Source organism: Prionailurus bengalensis, chromosome D1, assembly GCF_016509475.1.
Source record: "Prionailurus bengalensis isolate Pbe53 chromosome D1, Fcat_Pben_1.1_paternal_pri, whole genome shotgun sequence".
In the NCBI taxonomy this organism is placed as follows: domain Eukaryota; kingdom Metazoa; phylum Chordata; class Mammalia; order Carnivora; family Felidae; genus Prionailurus; species Prionailurus bengalensis.
The window spans coordinates 23344718-23365105 of NC_057346.1; the positions used below are offsets into that span (position 1 = coordinate 23344718).

The 20388-nt window shown below is 52.7% G+C and overlaps 1 protein-coding gene across 7 annotated transcripts in view; it reads left to right on the top strand.

The window, feature by feature from the left end:
- The window catches only part of ST3GAL4 (ST3 beta-galactoside alpha-2,3-sialyltransferase 4), a 32775-nt gene extending 13141 nt beyond the window's left edge, over positions 1-19634 (top strand). For 4 of the 7 annotated variants that reach the window (XM_043579780.1, XM_043579783.1, XM_043579784.1 and 1 more), the window contains 10 exons: positions 11511-11586; positions 11892-11976; positions 12391-12471; positions 12784-12881; positions 13105-13165; positions 13695-13790; positions 13887-14076; positions 14800-14943; positions 18498-18641; positions 18949-19634. In XM_043579780.1, the coding sequence (XP_043435715.1) occupies positions 11511-11586; positions 11892-11976; positions 12391-12471; positions 12784-12881; positions 13105-13165; positions 13695-13790; positions 13887-14076; positions 14800-14943; positions 18498-18641; positions 18949-19035 (1062 nt within the window). In that variant the 3' untranslated portion in view covers positions 19036-19634. Of the gene's footprint in view, positions 1-10104; positions 10577-11510; positions 11587-11891; positions 11977-12390; positions 12472-12783; positions 12882-13104; positions 13166-13694; positions 13791-13886; positions 14077-14799; positions 14944-18497; positions 18642-18948 lie in introns of those variants that run through there. The other 3 variants (XM_043579785.1, XM_043579781.1, XM_043579782.1) reach the window with 2 other exon arrangements.
- Positions 19635-20388: the final 754 nt, after the last annotated feature.

Here is a 20388-nt window from a genome sequence, read left to right on the forward strand (position 1 = left end):
GAGGAGGAGCGAAGGTTCTGGCAAGACAGTTCCATGTGACCCGCTTGCCAACCTAAACATGGCCGTCCACGTGGACCCCGGGAGGGTGTGGTGTGCGAGGCGTAGCCGTGAGGCCAGTTCTGCTCAGGCACTGGGGCGAGTTGCCAGGGTCAGGAAGACGTTGGATGTGGGCAGAGCGGAGATTGGGCTGGTGTGCCAGGTGCCAATGTCACCTTGAACTGTGGCTGTGCATCCAGAACCCTGACAGCCCAGGAAGAGGGGAACGGATGCTGGGGAAGAGTGGAGTCTTCTCAACTCTGACACTCTAGAGACCTTGAGACAGTGCTCACTGTGACTGTCAGAGTGACCAGGGCCCTCTGGAGGCATCTCGGACACTCTGATTTAGCCTTCCTGAGCTGGGGTCCAGGAAGCGTGTGCAGCTTAATGTGCTCTACAGGTGCTTCCAGTAGGATCTCAGAGATTGCCTGGTCCAGCGCTGTCCAGTGGAAATGCACTGGGGGGCAGGCGCCTGGGTGTCTCAGCCAGTTGAGCATTTGACTCTTGATTTCGGCTCAGGTCATGAGCCCAAGGTTGTGAGATTGAGCCCGTATCCAGGTCTGCTTGATATTCTCAATCTCTCTCTCTCTCTCTCTCTGCCCCTCCCCCATGTTCTCTCACTCTCAAACAAAACAAAACAAAACAAAACAAAACAAAACAAAACAAAACAAAACAAAAAAAACAGTGGGAACCACAAACTCAAGCCACATAGGTAATTTTAAATTTTAAAAGAGGTTAAGTTAGGGTTCCTGGCTGGCTCAGTTGGAAGAGCATGTGACTCTTGATCTCGGGGCTGTGAGTTTGGGCCCCACATTGAGTATAGAGATTACTGAAAATAAACATATTTAAAAAAAATGTTAACTTAGGGGCACCTGGGTGGCTCAGTCAGTTAAGCGTCCGACTTCGGCTCAGGTCATGATCTCGCGGTGTGTGAGTTCAAGCCCCCCGCCGGGCTCTGTGCTGATAGCTCAGAGCCTGGAGCCTGCTTCAGGTTCTGTGTCTCCCTCTCTCTCTGCCCCTCCCCTGCTAACAGTCTGTCTCTTTCTGTCTCTCAATAATAAATAAATGTTCAAAAAAATTTTTTTAATGTTAAGTTAGCTACATTTTTAAAAAGCAAAAATAAGGAGGTGAAATAAATTTTGAATATTTTAACCCAGTATAGCCAAAGTATTAGTTCAGTGTGTGATCAATCAAATAGATTTTTAAGGTGACAGTTCACTTTTTTTGGTACTAAGTCTTTGAAATCCAGCATGTTTTCTTTTTTTTTTTTTATTGTTAGTGTAACTTTATTTATTGATGTATTCACGTATTTATTTATAATTTACATCCAAGTTAGTTAGCATGTAGTGCAATTAGGATTTCAGGAGTGGATCCAGTGATTCATCCCCTATGTCTAACACCCAGCGCTCATCCCAACAAGTGTCTTCCTCACCGCATATGTTTTCCACTTGCAACACATTCAGTGTGAACCAGCCACACTGCAAGTACTCCATAGCCACATGTGGGATGGGGCAGGGCTGGTGCCTTCCACCGTTTTCAGAAGAGGAATCTGGAGGCCAGAGGAGGAAGGGGACTGGCCAGATTGGTGGGGAGCTGAGTTCAGGCTCCAACTCCGGTAGTGCCTTTAGCCTTGGCATCTTGGGGCCAAATTCGTCGACTCCTGGGTGAAAAGTCTGGGGAAGGAAACATACCCTAAGCCCCTGCCTGGGACCTGGGGCAGGTCCACAGCCACACCATACTGTTCCTTTTTTAAATCCTGGCTATGAGTCTGTACCGTTGATTCTCTACCCTGCCACAGCTTCAGCTTTCTGGAATTCAAAGCTTCTGCCCCACCCAGAAGGACACCAGAAGTATGATTTTCAAGTGGTTCCCCGTGGTGTCTTGTGACTGGCAGCTGATAAAGTGGATGATACAGTGTTTCTGTGCAGGAGGCTGCAAGTGCTGGGCTGGTTGGGGTGTCTGATGGGGGGCGCGGCAGCCTGTGGACCCCATGAATGGGGAACAGAGAGCCTTCTGTGCTTCAGTGGGAAGCCTGTCAGGCCCCTTTCCCTCCAACCTTGGATGGCCAGACAGATGCCCCCATCTGCCCACTCACGGGCCTTGAGGCAGTTGGTCAATTACGCAGCCCTGGGCTGTCTCACATGAGCTGGGGCCAAGGCAGGCCTCACTCCCCATTGGGCGTGCCGTGGTCATGCTGTGCTGTTCAGTGATGGGGAGAGGACACAGTCTGCAGGCTGTGTCTAGCCAGGGGGTGGGCCGGAGGGGATGAAGCGAGTATGGGACCCACTGTTGCTGCTTCCTCTTCTCTTGGTCCAGTGATGTCCCCGGCCAATAGATCCATTTATGAATTCAGTGAATTTGTATTGAGAGCCTACTGTGTACAGGTCACTATTCTAGACATTGGTGATACACCAGCAAACAAAACAACAACAGAATCTTTACAAGCAGGGAAGGGGGATCGGAAATGTTGGGTGTGCATGGAACTCTCGATGGCAGGTAGAGAAGGTGAATAAAGAGATCAGTGAAGAGATGTCAAACCCATGTCTCTCTGGGTAGACAAGGAGCCCATGGAGCGTTTTTGAGCTGAGAAGTGTTGTAGGTGACTGATATGTTCGGGAGAATTGCACGCACTTAGCCATCTGCACCCAAGAATGACTGATTAAAGTAGGGTATAGTCCCACAGAACCCCAATGGCGTGTGTCATCTCGCCTTACCGAGCAACAGCATCAAGTCATGTGGACTTCATAGTCCAGCTTGAGTCCCCTCTGGAATATTAGCAGAGGACTCCGAGCTGGGAGGAATCATGGTGGGCTGGCTGGCACCACTGAGATTCACTCACTTTGACAGGTGGAAATGCGACCCCAGATTCCTAAGATGAAATGCACATGAGCAGGTGTAGAACAGATCTGCTCTTAGGTTCAAAAGGGTAGCCACACAAGTTCAGGAGGCCTGGCTGAGGGATTTTAGTCCCATGCCACGGGCGTGTTGTGGTGGCAGGAAAGTGAGCGCAGTCTTAGCCAGCATTCATGGAAGTCTGGTGTCCAGATGGAAGGCGGTACTAATCCTGTGGATACAGTTGTATGCATTGGAAGCCTGCTGGAGAGCTTCCAGAGGAGCCTCGGGCTACGGGGAGGGGGTTGGGTGGCAAATAGAGACTGTGTCTCATAAGGAAGCTGCCTGAGAAGGAGCAAGGAAGGCTGCTGGTAGCTGCTGTAAGCGTTTGAAAGACTTTGATCTGGTAGAGGGCTGACTTCCTTTACTTGCTCGAGGAAGTAAAGGAATCGAGGGAGCCATTCCTTCACAGGAGAGTTTTTGAGGCAGTAGAGGGTCGGGCATGTGGGCTCCAGAGCCAAGCAGCCTGAGTCCCAGTCCTTCTCACTAGCCCTTCGCCCTTGGGCAAGTTGCTGACCCTTCCTGCACATCGGGTCCCTGTCTCTGTGATGCAGGTCGTCATGGTGTTTAACTCCTAGGGTTGAGATCATACTTGGACAGCCCCTAAAAGTGTCTAGCAGACTAGTTCTCAACATCTGGTCATGTCTGGAGACAATGTGGTTGTCACAACTGGGGAGTGGGGTTCCTACTGGGGAGTGGCATCTGGTGGGTAGAGGTCAAAGATGTCGCTAAACACAGCCCCTCACAACAGTGACTTCTCTGGTCCCCAAAGCAATGGCGATGGGGTAGGAACCCTCCTGATATCCCACATGGTAAATGCACCATACATTTTAGCAATTAATAAGGGATGTAACACATGTTTAATCTCATCTTATTACTTGTGTGTCGGATGTTTACAAAACATCTGCTACATTTTGAACTCTATAATAGAGTCTGAAAATATAATGAAGTCCCAGACCACAGAGGTCATAGTCTCCTGGGCAAGATACAAAACACATAATATAATATAAAATCATATTATGTGATACAGCATCTTCTGTAATCCAGGCACTCTGATAGACTCTTGGTATAAACAAGCCTCCAATTTCAGAGGTCAGGAGATAGTGGGCAAAACAGGAAGAGCAGTAATTATATAATATGAAATTATATTACCTGTGAAGTGCCAGAAGCAAGTTACAAACGACATTTTGTGGGAAGAGAAACATCAGTTGCTTAGAAATGTCGGAAAAGATTTCATAGAGGAGGAACCCTTTGAGATGACGCTGGAGTGAGGTGGTTCCAATGAATGGGGCGGGGAGGGGCTTAGGGTGTCCCACCGGAGGGAAGTCTGCAGAGGAGGTGATGTGCTTGGGAAGAGGATAGCAGGTGCACCTGCAGGGCGTGTGACCCGAGGGTGCAGGGTCCTGGTGACCACTAAGGAGCTTTGGCTTTTCATTTAAGGAATGGGAGCAACTGAGGCAGGAGGGTGCTTTGATCCAAGTTATTTCTTAGAAGCATCTCATGTTGGCAGTTCCAAAGGAGGGGGTTGAGTGTAGAAAGACTAATTGGGCAGAGACCAATTAGGAAGCAGGGAAGCTGGGGTGGGATCTAGACTCTATGTGTCTCAAGAAGACATGGAGGGACTGTATTCTAAAGTGTTTCTGAGGCTCTAGACCATGTGACCTTTGTGCCGCAGCCAGGTTTTTTAAAGCTTCACATGCCCAGTGCCTCCCACAATGCCGAACATTCAGTTCATTAGGAGCCCAGAGAGCACTGGTTGGGATGAGGAATTGGGGTAGAATCAATCATATTTAGTAACTGTTCAGTAGGGATGGCATGAGGGGAGGCAGATGTTGGCAGGCTGAGTTTAGGATGATGTGGGGCCTGGGTGGGGGGGCAGCGGAGAGTGGAGAGAAACGGGTCCAGTTTGGGCATGTGGAGTTTGAAGCGTTTATGATCATCTGGGTAGGATGTGCAGCAGACAACCAGAAATAGTAGGATGGGATCTGGGGAGGAATCAAAGGGTTTGGATCATCAGGGTAGGAGTAGTGGTCAGTCGTCTGATAGTGAATGCACTTGTCCTGTGAAAACAGGCAGGGGAGAGCAGAGGGTCAAGGATAGATCCCTAGGGAATGCCAGCACCTGACTGAAGTGGGGTCAGAACAGACTGGCACAGAGCTAGGAGGGAAACCTGGAGAAGTTCTTGACCCAGAAGCCAAGAAGGAGGTATCAGCGGACTGTATCAAAGGCTTCAGAGTATGAGGGAGAGTGAAGACAGTCCTTCCTCAGGTTGGACAGTTACGAGGCCGCTGATGGCTTTCGCAGGAGCTATTTCCGCATAAAACGTGGGTGGTGGTGTAGGGCTGAAGGAGTGAGTGGAAACAGCACAGATACAGAAGTGTGACCACTGGAGGTAAGGGGGCAGATGCAGGGGTAGCTGGAGGAGGAGGTAGAGGCAAAGAGGGAGGAGGGAGATTTAAATATGTTTATTAGAGAGGAGTGAAGGAGAGAAGGGCAAAGGGGACCACTGATGGGGAACAGTACTGGCAAGGTGAGCGGGGATCGGTGTCCAGGTGGAAGGATTAGGAGGGAACAAGAGGGGTAGGTGAGTCTAGAGGTGGCAGACAGGTAGCTCCAGTTTTTCCCTCTAGAACTGAGGGACGTGTATTACGTGACTCGCTCAAGGTCTGCGAACCAGTAAGAACAGAGCCGGTGCCTCTGCCCCCACGGGTCTTCCTGGACCCCTTCTCAGGGACATTACACCATATCCCTTTGATAGGCCCCAGGGCTCGAGGGGCCTGGCATAATGCTGTGCCCTTAGGGGGATACTGTCCCTCCTGGGTCAGCAGGTACAGTACCTGCTGGGTACCTGCTGTGTGTCAGGCTGTGAGTGTCTGTGCAGCATGAGACACGCTTGCTGCTTCCATGGGGCCTTAATTCTTCACCCTGTGCCCCTGGTTCTGCCCTTTCGTGATGTCTGGGGCTGTGCTCATAGCCTCACCTCTGCAAGGGACACTGCTATTTGGCCAAGCATCTTAAGAGCACACGGCCTTCCTGCCCTGGGGTCACTTTGCCTAGTGAGTTGGGTGAGCTGGTTTCCTCGGCAGTTGGTGGTAGGGGCTGGTGCACGTTGGACGTGAGCGGATCAGATTCCCGCTGTTCTACCCAGGTACTCTACTGTGACTTTTTCTCATGCCTGATCAGTAATGTGGGACAGCTGCTGGGAGAAGGCTATCAGTTGACCTGAGGCAGGCCCAAGAAGCCTGTGCTCCGGGATTGTCCGGGGCTGCTGGTCTTCGGCTTGGCCCAGCAAGGGGAAGGGGTGGGCTGATGAAATCCCTGATTGGGGATCTTGGAGCAAGCTCAAAGTCCGGGCAGTCTGCTTCACACGGACCAGCACAGTTTGGGAACAAAGACATACCAGTGCAGATTTCCGGGGAAGAGGTCCAAGATGGCTAGTTGTCTTGTTGCTGGGGACCCGGACTAGTCAGCTGTGCTCACCTCCCGGTGCCAAAGGTCTCCTCCATCCAGGTGGGGCCTGGAGGGTGGCTGGGTATGCGTCTTTCAGTTACTGTGGAGCTCGGTATGTGGTATTTTTCATCCCGGCTTCCTGTTAGAATCACCAGGGAGGTGGGGGTTTGTTTTGTTTAGGAATGCCTGTGCCCTGCCCTTAACCAATTAAATAACAATCTCGGAGAAGGGGACGTAGACATCTATATATTTTCATATTTCTCAGGTGCTGGCCTTGTGCTAGTCAGGTCACCGATGTCGTGACCTACTGATACAAAAGGATATGAAGTGAAATGGAGTGAATCCTGTCATGAAAGATTGAGAGGGAGTAGAGGGTAGGAGAGGGTGTGGTTCTTCAAGTCCTGAGCTCTCAGGATCCTGGTGTGGAGCTCTCGAACACAGAGTGTGGTCCTAGCCCAGCAGCAGGGCACCACCTGGGAGTTAGAATTCATACCCAGCCACACCCACTGAGTCAGGATGTACACATCAAGGTTGAGCAGCCTGCTTTGGTCATTCATTCGGACATCCTCATTATCCTCCCCTTCCTCCTCCTCCTCTGCTTCCCCCTCCTCTCCCCTACCTCCTCCGCCTTCCCCCCTCCCTCCTTCCTCCTCCTCCCACCCCCTTATTCTTCCCACCCTCTTCTTCTTCCTCCTCCTCCTCCTCGTCCTCCTCCTCCTCCTCCTCCTCAGTAGTTCCTTTTATTTTAATATAATTTATTGTCAAATTAGCTTCCATACAATACCTAGTGCTCATCCCAACCAGTGCCTTCCTCCCTTCCCATCACCCACTTTCCCCTCTCCCCGACGCCCCATCAACCCTCAGTTTGTTTTCTGTATTTAAGGGTGTCTTATGGTTTGCCTCCTTCTCTCTCTGTTTGTAACTGTTTTTTTCCTCCCCTTCCCTTCCCCCATGGTCTTCTGTTAAGTTTCTCAAGATCCACATATGAGTGAAAACATATGATATCTGTCTTTCTCTGACTGACTTAGCCTAATACCCTCCAGTTCCATCCACGTTGCTGCAGATGGCATGATTTCATTCTTTTCTCATTGCCAAGTAGTATTCCACTGTATACATAAACCACATCTTCTTTATCCATTCGTCAGTTGTTGGACATTTAGGCACTTTCCATAATTTGCCTATTGTTGAAAGCGCTGCTGTAAACACTGGGGTACACGTGCCCCTATGCGTCAGCACTCCTGTATCCCTTGGGTAAATTCCTAGCAGTGCTATTGCTGGGTCATAGGGTAGTCTATTTTTAATTTTTTGAGGAACCTTCACACTGTTTTCCAGAGCGGCTGCACCAGTTTGCATTCCCACCAACAGTGCGTGAGGGTTCCCGTTTCTCCACATCCTCTCCAGCGTTATAGTCTCCTGATTTGTTCATTTTAGCCACTCTGACTGGTGTGAGGTGGTATCTCAGTGTGGCTTTCATTTGTATTTCCCTGATGATGAGGGACGCTGAGCATCGCTCCTTGCGTCGGTTGGCCATCTGGATGTCTTCTTTGGAAAAGTGTCTATTCATGTCTTCTGCCCATTTCTTCACTGGATTATTTGTTTTTCGGGTGTGGAGTTTGGTGAGTTCTTTAACAGATTTTAGATACTAGCCCTTTACCAGATATGTCATTTGCAAATGTCTTTTCCCATTCCGTCAGTTGCCTTTTAGTTTTGTTGATTGTTTCCTTTGTAGTGCAGAAGCTTTTTATCTTGATGAGGTCCCAGTAGTTCATTTTTGCTTTTAATTCCCTTGCCTTTGGAGATGTGTCAAGTAAGAAATTGCTGCAGCTGAGGTCAAAGAGGTTGTTGCCTGCTTTCTCCTCTCGGGTTTTGGTGGTTTCCTGTCTCACATTCAGGTCTTTCATCCATTTTGAGTTTATTTTTGTGTATGGTGTAAGAAAGTGGTCTAGTTTCATTTTTCTGCATGTTACTGTCCAGTTCTCCCAGCACCATTTGCTAAAAAGACTGTCTTTTTTCCATTGGATACTCTTTCCTGCTTTGTCAAAGATTAGTTGGCCATACATTTGTGGGTCCAATTCTGGGTTCTGTATTCTATTCCGTTGGTCTGTTTGTCTGTTTTGTGCCAATACCATACTGTCTTGATGATTACAGCTTTGTAGTAGAGGCTAAAGTCTGGGATTGTGATGCCTCCTGCTTTGGTTTCTTTTTCAGTATCACTTTGGCTCTTCGTGGTCTTTTGTGGTTCCATACAAATTTTAGGATCGTTTGTTCTATCTTTGAGAAGAATGCAGGTGCAATTTTGCTTGGCTGCGTGTTAGAATCACCTGAAATGCTTGCACAAATTCCAGTGCTGGGCCAGTCACATTAAGTGAGAATTCCTAGGCGTGGGACCCAGATACTCTTAATTATACTTTACTTTAAAAATTATTTAGCACCCCAGGTGATTTTCCTGTTCAGCCAAGATCAAAAACACCCAGTTTAACTAGTGTTTCTTAAACTTGAATGTACCTCTCATTGATCAGGAGATCTTATTCAAATGCAGATCCTGATTTTGTAGGTGTGGAGGGGCCTGAGATTATGCATTAAAAATTTTTTTTTAATGTTTATTTATTTTATACTTTTTAAATGTTTGTTTACTTTTGAGAGAGAGAGCGTCAGCAGGTGAGGGGCAGAGAGAGAGAGGGAGACACAGAATCTGAAGCAGGCTCCAGGCTCTGAGTTGTTAGCACAGAGCCCGACACGGGGCTTGAACCCACCAACTGTGAGATCATGACCTGAGCCGAAGTTGGATGCTCAACCGACCCAGCCACCCAGGTGCCCGGAGATTAATATATTTCTGATATGGTCCCTAGTGATGCCCATGCTGCTGACCTGATAAGTATATTTTGAGCTGCAAGCATCTACTAAGCTAACTTCCCAGTTTTATAACCAAAGAAACCGAGGGTCAGAGAGGGAGATGTGACTCCTCCAAGGTAACCCAAGGTGTTACTTACTCATTCAGTACTTCCTGAGCACTGGTTCTGTGCCAGGCAGTGTGCTGGATGCTGGGAATAAGACTGACCTCATTGCTACCCTCACAGAGCTCATATTCCAGTGGGGGAGACAGATAGAAAGTAAGCATCTAAGCTCATTACAGATCAGGAGAAGTGCTCTGGAAGGTGCTAGGGAAGGTATGACTTGGCTGTGGCTGTAGGTAGGTATGGAAGAAGCCATGTCACTTTCGGGATAGTGGTCAGGGAAGTTACTAGAACCATGGCTTTCACTGGTGTCTTTTTTTTTTTTTTTTTTAAGTTTATTTATTTTGAGAGAGAGAGAGAGTAGGTGCACAAGTGCATGAGCAGGGGAGGGGCAGAGAGAGAGGGAGGAGAGAATCCCAAGCAGGCTCCACACTGTCAGTGCAGACCCCTACATGGGACTCAATCTCATGAACTGTGAGATCATGACCTGAGCCAAAACCAAGAGTCAGGTGCTTAGCCAACTGAGCTACCCAGGAGCCCCCTTACTGGGTCTTCTAACTACAAATCCAGAACTTTTCTTTTCTTTTTTTAAAAAATTTTTAATGTGTATTTATTTTTGAGAGAGAGACAGAGACAGAGCGCAAGCAAGAGAGGGGCTGAGAGAGACAGAGACACAGAATCCAAAGAAGGCTTCAGGCTCTGAGCTGTCAGCACAGACCCCGACGTGGGGCTTGAACTCATGAGCTGTAAGATCATGACCTGAGCTGAAGTCAGGCGTTTAACCGACTGAGCCACCAAGGTGCCCCAGAACTTTTCCTTACTGGGCAGGGTCATCTTCCATCTGGGGTTTGGGGATGGGTGCTCATGACTCTATGGAGGATGTCTGTCTCTGGTCCCCCTCCCTCACCCGCCCCTACCCTGCTCTCTCCTCCCCCCTCCAAGACTAAAATTCTTCCTTGGTGTTTGTGGACTCAGAGCGGAGCCTGGGGGCAAAACATCAACTTCATAATAGGACAGTGTTCGGGATAACTGATTTATGATTTGTAACAAAACCCAGCTCTGGTCCTGAAGACATAATTTGAGGTTTTCCAGGTCTCTGTGAGAGAGCGCAAACACTAGAGATTCCCTCCCTTTCCAGGTGGATCACAAGAATCACCTGGGCTGCTTGTGAAAATGCCTGTCCCCGGGTCCCACCCTGGCTGACTCAGCAATCCCCGGGAGGGGCCCTGGAATCTATGTTTTCAGTAAGTGGCCCAGGGCAATTCTTCTGATCCAGGGCACTGAGGAACACCGTGTGGACGACAAAAAAAAAAAAAAAGAAAAAAAATGCTTGGTGTCCTGCTCCCCTTCGTGTGGCTGGGCAAGATGCCGAAATTTCTTCCCCAGTGACTCTGCAGCATAGCCCTGGCTGAGTCTGTGTGTCGGGACCTCTCTGCTTCTGTGCATATAGCAGCTGGCCCCTTTCCAGAGCCCTGTCCTTGCCATGCGCTTTGTCCTTTGCCCTTACCCAGAGGGGTCTCCTGTCTCTTCCTCTACCAACCAGACCCTCCTCCCTCCCTGCACTCCCCTTCAAACACTTGCCTTCATGGACTCCCCGCCCTCCTCCTCCCCCTCCAGCACTGGGATGCTAAGGGTTTGGGCACTGCGTTTTAGTCAGAGTCCAGAAGATCTGGAGGAGGCTGTACGGACCGTCCCATGGTGCATCGTTGCCCCAGTGTCTGGCCTGAGAGGACCTGTTTGGCTTAGTAGTGGGAGACTGAGGATGGAGAGGTGGGCGGCCGCCAGAACTGAGGGAATGCTTTGGATGGCGGAGGATAGGTAAAGCTCAGCAAGGTGAGTCGAGGTGTCCGTCTGTCTCCTGGAGCTGGCCCTTCCCAGATCCAAGTGAGGAAGAGGACACGGAGCCCCGAGAAACCACGCCAGGGAAGCTGGAAGAGGCCAGTCTGGCTTGAGACCTAATCTTCGAGGGGTGGGGCTTGGTTTCCCTTTCTGTGGCATATGCCCCACCTGGACCCCTGATGCCGCCCTTGAGGGATTAGGAGGATGTCCGCTCTCTGGATGGCCTCCCCGGAAGCAGCTCTGTGCTTTCTGGAGAAGGGAAGGCAGGCGCGTGTGTCCTACTCTAGTGTCTAGGCAGGAAGTTTGCCGAGCTGACCACACATGACTCCTACCTCCTAGGTGGCCCGAGGCAGCCGGGATGACAGCTCTCCCCAGGAACCCTGCTACCCGCTGAGAAACATGATCAGCAAATCCCGTGAGTGTTGTCCCAGGGCTCCCCCACCCTGAAGGATGGGCCCCCCAGAAGCTGTCTTCAGCGTCATCCTGGGTCCCCCTGGGGGTTGTGGAGGGACAGGCAGGGAGCCAGGGGGCCCTCTCTTCATCTTCAAAGACCGTGGAAACACTCAGGTCCAAGCCCTCTGCTGGAAAACTAGGGCCAGGCGAGGGCCAACGACTGGGTCTGCTTGAGCTGGAGGTTGTAAGGGCCCAAAACAGGGCAGGTGGACTGGCGCTCTACCTGCCTGTCTCAGCCTCTAGCTCCTCTGTGCATGTGCCCTGCAGGCTTGAAGCTCCTGGCCATGTTGACGCTGGTCCTGATCGTCATGGTGTGGTATTCCATCTCCCGAGAAGACAGGTACATTGAGCTGTGAGTCCAGTTTCCATGTCCTTCCATTGGTTCTACTCAGGCGTGGGCTCAGGGATGGGGCGTCATGAGGCGGCAGACGTAGTGGGGCCAGGAGGGTATTGAGGGCCGGGGCGTGACCCCTCCCTTGAGCTACTAGCACGAAATGCCTCCAGGAGGGCAGGTGGTGGGTTTGGCGGGTAGGGTCTGGGATGGCTCCCCAGGGCCCCCACCTGGGGAGTTCAGGAGAAGGGAAGAGCTGGATCCAGAACGAGTTGGTTTCAGGGCGAAGGGCGAACTTGGGTTGACAGGATTGTATGCTGCTATCACGTCATACCGCCCGCGCCGTGGGAGAAAGTTGGGGCTGCCTGGGATGCTGGCCCCTGGGTCCATGAGGTGTGACCGGAGCTCCCGCCTCCTCTCCTTTTCTGTCTCCAGCTTTTATTTTCCCAGCCCAGAGAAGAAGGAGCCGTGCTTCCAGGGTGAGGCAGAGAGGAAGGCCTCTAAGCTCTTTGGCAAGTAAGTACTTGAGGCTTAGGCGGGACAGGGCATGGCCAGGGTGAGGTGGATTGAGGGTTGCACAGGGTGGGGGCCTCAGTGCCGGCAAGGTGGAGGGGACCGCGTTAGCGGACATGGGTTAGGTCACGGGGTTAACCCGTGAGGGGAGGAGAGGCCCTTGAACATGTCAGCATAGAGCTGTTTCCGGGGAGGCCGTCCAGAGAGCGGACATCCTCCTGATCCCTCATATCAGTCCGGAACCTGACCTGACCCTGATTCGGGCTTCAAGATTAATCCCTTTCTCATCCCCACCCTGCTTTCACCTCTGTGCAGCTACTCCCGAGATCAGCCCATCTTCCTGCAGCTGAAGGATTATTTCTGGGTCAAGACGCCGTCTGCCTACGAGCTGCCCTACGGGACCAAGGGGAGCGGTAAGACGTGTGGGATTGATGGGAATGGTGGGCTCAATTTGGCCACACGGCTTCTTGTTCTTCACTGCCCGTGGTCCCAGCGCCCACGCTGTGAGCCAGGCTCTGATGCTGACGTCAGGGGAGGAAGAGGCAGCCAAGCCTCTGGGGAGCAGTGGAGGGACAGTGTTTAGCCTTTGCAAAGCTACTGTTGTCATCACCCCTCCCAATCCTCATCTTTTTGTAGAGGACCTGCTTCTCCGGGTTCTAGCTATCACCAGCTACTCCATTCCAGAGAGCATCCAGAGGTAAGGAGCCGCTCCTTGCACTGGGTCTGAACGCCTTCCCCTTCCTGCCCCCAGGTCCCAGGTGCCAGTCGTGGGCCAGCTTCTCCCAGTGAGCCTTCCTGTCTCTGGTCCCCTGTGGCCAATTTGACCCTTCTCCCTAGCCTGCCTGTCTCCAGAGGAGGCAGGGAGGCCAGTGTCCACGGCAACTGAGCCCGGGCATCCAGGGGGCCATAGCGGGCAGGGTGTCGCCGTGGCAACGGGCAGGCCTGGACAGCAGGCGAGGGGGCTTTGAAATGGGGCTTCTTATTAGTCCCCCCTGCCAGGGGTTTCCCTCCGTTCCTCCTGTGTCTTCTGTGCTCTGCTCAGTCTCCTCTCCTGTCAAAGCCCAGGGCTGTGGAGTCAGCAGGAGCACGAAAGCAGGACCCATGGGAGATGCCTGGTCCGTGGGGATCAAGGGCCGAGGTGGCCTGGAAAGGAATCCTAAGCCAGGCCCCAGGCAGACCCAGGGCAGGGGTCACTCCTGGGGCTGATCACCCTCTCCCGTTGGCAGTCTCAAATGTCGCCGCTGCGTGGTGGTGGGGAATGGGCACCGGCTTCGCAATAGCTCGCTGGGAGACGCCATCAACAAGTACGACGTGGTCATCAGGTCTGTGGGACTGGCCCTCGCCCCTTCTGCTTGGGAGTGACTGTAGATGGGCCAGCGGGGCTCTGGGTGACAGGCACCCTCCACCCCGCCTCCCAGATTGAACAACGCCCCAGTGGCTGGCTATGAGGGCGACGTGGGCTCCAAGACCACCATGCGTCTCTTCTACCCTGAGTCTGCCCACTTCAACCCCAAAGTGGAGAACAATCCAGACACACTCCTTGTCCTGGTAGCTTTCAAGGCAATGGACTTCCACTGGATTGAGACCATCCTGAGTGATAAGAAGAGGGTGAGTGGGGAGACTGGGAGGGGAGGGGTCGAGGCCCAGGATGGGACACTGCCTGTCTCAGGATGTCATGCTCCACCATGTCTGCCCTGTGGTCCTGAAGAGGCCAGGAGGGGAAGGCGTGAACCCCATGTTCTGTGGGGCTTCTGAGAGGCCACCCCAGCAGCCAGGGCCTGACGGACTGCAGGAGCCAGGTGGCGGTAGCCAGGGGCACCCCAGGCTTGAGGCTGCCTGGGACACGGAAGCTGCCAGAATATGTGTGAGAAATCTGGGGCAGAGGAACTTGTCAGTAGTGATCTCCAGGCAGGGTGTAGGTTAGAACAGGACATCTGCCCCTCCGGGTTGGGTCCACTGTGTCTTTTTTCCATCCAGTCAAATGCTGAATGGTCTCATCTCGCATTTTTGCCAGATGTTTCGACAACCTCAAACTCAAGCCCCTTCCACCTGTTTGGATATCCTTGGAAGTGGGCAGTGGTTGGACCCCATATTCTAAACACTGTGTCACCTGGCCTCTCCTGGGGAGTGCCCTCCTTTCTCTCTCCCCCTGATTCTCTCCTCCGGTCTCCCTTCCCCTCTCCGGCGCTGGCCTCCACCTCCCTCCCCTTCTCACCCCTCATTCCCGAGGGCCTCTGCCACCTCACGGACCCCACCTCTGATGACCACCGGGCTGGACTTGATAAAGGTCCTCACATCCTCATATCTCCCTTCCAACCCTGTGCCCTCTAGGTGCGAAAGGGCTTCTGGAAGCAGCCTCCCCTCATCTGGGACGTCAACCCCAGACAGGTGCGGATTCTCAACCCCTTCTTCATGGAGATCGCAGCTGACAAACTGCTGAACCTGCCCATGCAGCAGCCTCGCAAGATTAAGCAGGTGATGGTGGGGCTGTGGGCAGGGAAGCCAGAGTGTCGGGCTGGGACATTTCTAGAGGCCTGGGAAGCCTCGGAGGACCCCGTGAGAGGGGAAAGTAACAACAGAGATGACAGTTGGCATTTGAGCAGCACCTGTGACGGCCTCTGGACCACGCCTCCAGGCGCACCCCTGTATTCAGTCTGGTTTGTTCGAAGTCTGCAGGAAGGGAGAGTGAGCTCTTTTTAGAACCATGGGGCATCTGCAGAGCGGGGAGTGAGGGAAGGGTCTGTATACGGCGTGGGGCCGGAGTTCGAGGTTTTGGTAGGCACTGGTCAGAACTTATAAACTAGGGAGTTGCTGGGACCGTCCATGGCCTTGACTTTGGAGCAACCTGAATCTGTGCAGTTGCTGTTAGGTCACTTTATCTGCGATCTTACATTGGAAAGTATTAGTCAGAATGAACTAAAGGAGCTTCAGTTTGTCTTGGCTTGGTGCGACGTGTCAATTTTGGGAGTCATGGTATAGTTTTGCAAGTTACAGTTTAGCCACCAGCTCGTACCTTCCCAAGGACTTCCGCACATGTCCTCTGAGCCCGCAGAGAGGCTGTGTGGGATAGTTTCAGAGGCAACCAACAAACAGATGGGACTCGGCTGTCCAGCTTACTCTATGGCCTTGGGCAGATCAGCCACTTTGAACCTCGCTCTCCTTATCTGTGTGGTGGGGACAGTATTAGGACTGACTTCTTAAGGCCCTTGTAGAATTAAAAAAACATGATTCTGTAACATGCCTGTTATGGAGCTTGGTACACAGTGGGTGCTCACTCTATGTGCCAAATTTTGAATAGATAATTTTATTCTTCACTGAACATCTACTGTGATTTAGGTCCATATGTTGAATGCCTCCTTTTGTAGCCGGTCAGTCCCAGCCCCAAATTTGCATGCCTGGGGGGTGGTAAGACCTGTACCTTGCCCTAAGGACACTCAGTCCAGCAGAATAAACACACGGGTTGCAACATGGAGTGGCAGAATGCGCTAATAGAAAGTTGTTTCAAATGTTGTAGGATCTGGGGGGAGGGGCAGACCTCTGCCTGGGGCTGCCTGGGAGGAGCCCCCCCACCCCGGCCCCACCCAGAGGAGGTTGCAGTTGGGCCTTGAGGGGTCATGGGGCCCATCGGGCAGAGACTTGGGGAAAAGGTATTTCTTTTGGCAAGACCAGCCAGCTTCTCCAGCATTGAGTTCTAGTGCAAGTGAGGTTGGAGGGGAGCAGCAAGGTGACGTTTTAGGGCCCTGATGGGGTGTGGGGCAGAAGGGGAAGGCCGGAGCCGGGCATGGGAAGGGAATGGGAAAAGATGTCCCTGATGTAGTCATTTCCCATTGCTGCCCACCTCACAAATCACCACAGTTGAGTGGCCTAAAGCAATACCTGTTGATGGCCTCACAGTTCTGGAGGCCAGAAGTTCAGCACGACGGCTGGCTTCTCTGCGCAGGGTGTCCGAGGCTGAAATCCACTTGGCAGCTGGACTGAGTTCTTACCTGGAGGCTGAGGGGGGAGAATGCGCTTCCAAGATCCTTTTTGTTTACAAATATTTTTTTTTTTAATTTTTTTTTTTCAACTTTTAAAATTTATTTTTGGGACAGAGAGAGACAGAGCATGAACGGGGGAGGGGCAGAGAGAGAGGGAGACACAGAATCGGAAACAGGCTCCAGGCTCCGAGCCATCAGCCCAGAGCCTGACGCGGGGCTCGAACTCACGGACCGTGAGATCGTGACCTGGCTGAAGTCGGACGCTTAACCGACTGCGCCACCCAGGCGCCCCTACAAATATTTTTTAATGTTTACTTATTCATTTTGAAAGTGAGAGAGAGCGAGTGGAGGAGGGGCAGGGAGAGAGGGAGACAGAATTCCAAGCAGGCTCCGAGCTGTCAGCGCAGAGCAGACGCGGGGCTCGAACTCGTGAACCATGGGATCATGACCTGAGCTGGAATCAAGAGTTGGGGGCTTAACCGACTGAGCCACCCAGGCACCCCCGAGACTCTTCTTGTCAGAGGAATTCAGTTCCTTGTGGTTTCAGGACTGAGGTCTCGTTTCCTTTGCCGGTTCTCAGCCTTGACACCCTCGGGTCTTAGAGATTGTGCGTGTTTCTTACGATACAGCCCCCGTCCGCCTTCCAGCCAGCAATGACATGATAAATCCTTCTTGTGCTTCACACCCCTGACTTCCTCCATGGCCCCCCTCTAGACCCAGAGGCAAAAAGCTCAGGTGATTAGGTCAAACCCACCAGGATTATCTCTCTATCTTACGGCCGATGGCACCTGCGGAGCAGTATAATGTAATATATCTCAGATTTGTAGGCACTCAGGGGTCATTGGGGGTTATCTTAGGGATCTCCTGCGACACCATTTATTTCTCAGTGAAGTTGAGAGATTTATAACACTTCTAGGTTTCCGGCTGAGACAGCTGGCTGGACGGCAACGTGCTTCACCAATAGAGGGGGTTCGGCGGGGAGGGGAGAGTCTGGCAAGTTTCAGGAGCCCGTGTCTAGGCAGAGCTGGCTCGAAGGCCATGGAGATGGGGTTCGGCAAAGGTGCGAACTGGATAAGATAACGCAGTGGTGGTTGAAGCAGCAGGGGTGGAACAGAAGGCCCAGGCAGGAAGGGACAGCTGAATCAACAGGAGAGCTCGGCAGGGACACCAGGAAAAACCTGGCAGTGGAAGGCCTGACAAGGTCTAGGGAGCGGTTCCTAAATGGGAGCGGGCAGCTCAAGTGGTCAGCAAGGCAGGTTGCCGGAGCTGAGGAAGGCAGGATTTGCGAGCCTAGGGTATCAGGTTGCCCCTCGCCATGGATGAATTAGGGATGGAGAAGGTAGGTCCCCATAGCAGCCCAGAGGGTGCTGTCCCCACTTCACGGAAGGGGAGAGCCCACCCCACCCTCATCACGAGGCCCACGGCCCGTGAGTGAGAGAGCCCGGGTTTTCTGAAAGAGATGAGGTTTTCCGAGGCGGAGAGCAGAGCCTTTCCACTCCTTGAGCAAGTTTTTTTTAACAGTTGTAAGCCTCAGTTTCCCCATTGGTAAAACGGGGCCCATCATAAGGTCTACCTCAAAGTGTTTTTGTGAGGACTGGAGGCAATAATATATTATACGGGGTAAGATGCTTAACATAGTGTCTGGCACACAGTAAGTGCTCAAAAGGTAATAGATGTTATTATTATTATTATTATTATTGTCATCATCATTGTCATCCTGAGTGCCATCATCATGCCTGAAAGGCCCAAACCTCCCTGCGACGCGTTGGGTTATACTGTCCAGTCTGGTAGCCATGAACCACTTGTGGCTATTTAAATTTAAAAAGTTAAATTAATTAAGTATAAAATTAAATAAAGGAAGAGATCCAGCTCTACTGCTGCTGCACGAGCCCCGCCCCTATGCCCAGTAGCCGCACGAGGCTGGTGACTGCTGTATAGACGGGACATGAAGAACACCGTGGGGATGACAGAGTCTGTTGCAGAGCGCTGGCCTAGAAGGTGGGGAAGGCAGAAGGGCTCCCTCTAATATTTCCCCACCCCCTTGTCCCTCAGAAGCCCACCACAGGCCTGCTGGCCATCACCCTGGCACTCCACCTCTGCGACCTGGTGCACATCGCTGGCTTTGGCTACCCAGACGCCCACAACAGGAAGCAGACCATTCACTACTACGAACAGATCACGCTCAAATCCATGGCGGTAAGCGGCCCCTGCTTCCGAGCTGGGTGGGGCGGGGCTGGGGACACTGGGTGAGTGAGAGTGGTGCCAGGGGCCCAGAGGTGGCTCGTGGTGAGGAACTCAGAGGGTCAGAACTGGAACCGAGACCCCTGGACTCCTGGCCGGAGTCCTCTGTGTCTGGCCACACGGGTCCTGTCTTCCCTGTGGGAGCCAGCACGGGGAAGGGAGGTCCCGGAAGTGCAGGGCCGTGGAGAGCACCAGAGGCACCTTCTTGGGCCAGGGAGGTCCCTGGGAGTCCTTCAGTTTGCTTCCTTGGCTGTCTCCACAGGGGTCAGGCCACAACGTCTCCCAAGAGGCCCTGGCCATCAAGCGGATGCTGGAGATTGGAGCAGTCAAGAACCTCACCTTCTTCTGACTTGGGCAGGAGTTCTACCCAACAGTCTGCCCGCTCTGCCACCTGAGCGGCCCCATCCCTGGCTGTGGGGGTGCCTGGCACCAGCAGGACCTGCCTGGACTGACCATCCCCTGTGTGGAGAGGGGTCCTGGTACTGGCCAGGTCTGAGATGAGGCCGTGCCCCGGGCTGCTCTTGTGGAGGCCCGATCCCGTCAGGGTGGAGGCCCTGGGGTGGTGGGAGGCCGTTCGAGGCATGGGGTCTGTTGGCTGTGGCATCCCTTCTCCACCAGCACCTGGAAGTTATTTAATGGGCTATTTAATTAAAAGGTAGGAATGTGCCATGGGCTGGTCCCATGGTATCTGGAAGAGAGGGCATAGTACAGTGTTCTGCCCGCTTTTTATAAAAAACACAAAAGTGCTGGGCCCACCAAAGCCTAGACCCAGAGCAGACCTCCCAGGAGGGCAGGGATGTCCGGAGTGGGTGGGCGCCCTCCAGAGAGGGGCTGCTACCTCCCAGCAGGCATGGGAAGAGCACTGGTATGGGGGTTCCACGGAGAATGGGACCTCGTCTAGAAAAGAGGTTTGAAACCTATCATTAAACTATTTTTCCTAAAACGGAAGGAGTTGTGATACCCTGTGTCCTTCAAGTTGGGGAGAGCATGGATGGGGCAGTGGATCACGGCAGGGGGCCCCCTGTCCCAGCAGTAGACAGGGTTGCTAAAGACCGGCAGTGGCTCTGGGACCCCGTGGGACCCAGCGTAGGCCATGGTCCTTCCGGAAATGGTTACTGGGTTTGGCGCTCGGTGCCAAGTCATACGTTGTCATCCGGGTGCAGCCAGGCGAGCAGGTGGGGCCCAGAGCAGCCCGTCTCTGGACAGCCAACCTGGCATCTTGCATCCTGGTTTAGCGTTCCAGAGGTAGGAGGGGGTGGGAGGATGCCAGATGGGAGTGGCAGAACCCTCCCCCCACTCCCTGTCTTTCCCTCTCCAGCCTTAAGCTTCTAGAACCTCATGCCGGGAGGTGTGCGTCTGAGGGCAGGGGTGGAGCCAGACAAAGGAAGCCAAGTTTCCTTTCTCAGATTAAGTGGGAATCATAAAATGGAGTTTAGAGAAGGTCTTGCCAGTGGCCCAGGCTGCCAGGATGGGGATGGGCAGGACTCAGGCAACGTCTGAGGGATTTGGCAAGGCCCATCCAGCCAGTTGCCGGGCCAGGGGACAAAATGCTGTTTTCCCCGAGTCTCTAGAATTACGAGAGCCCTGCCATTTGCCTGTATCTCCCTGCTTTGTTCTCCATCTTCCCAGGCCCCACTTAGCTGCCAGCTAGGCATCTTGCCACCCCCACAGCTGTTCCTTTACATCTGGAGCCAGGAGGGAG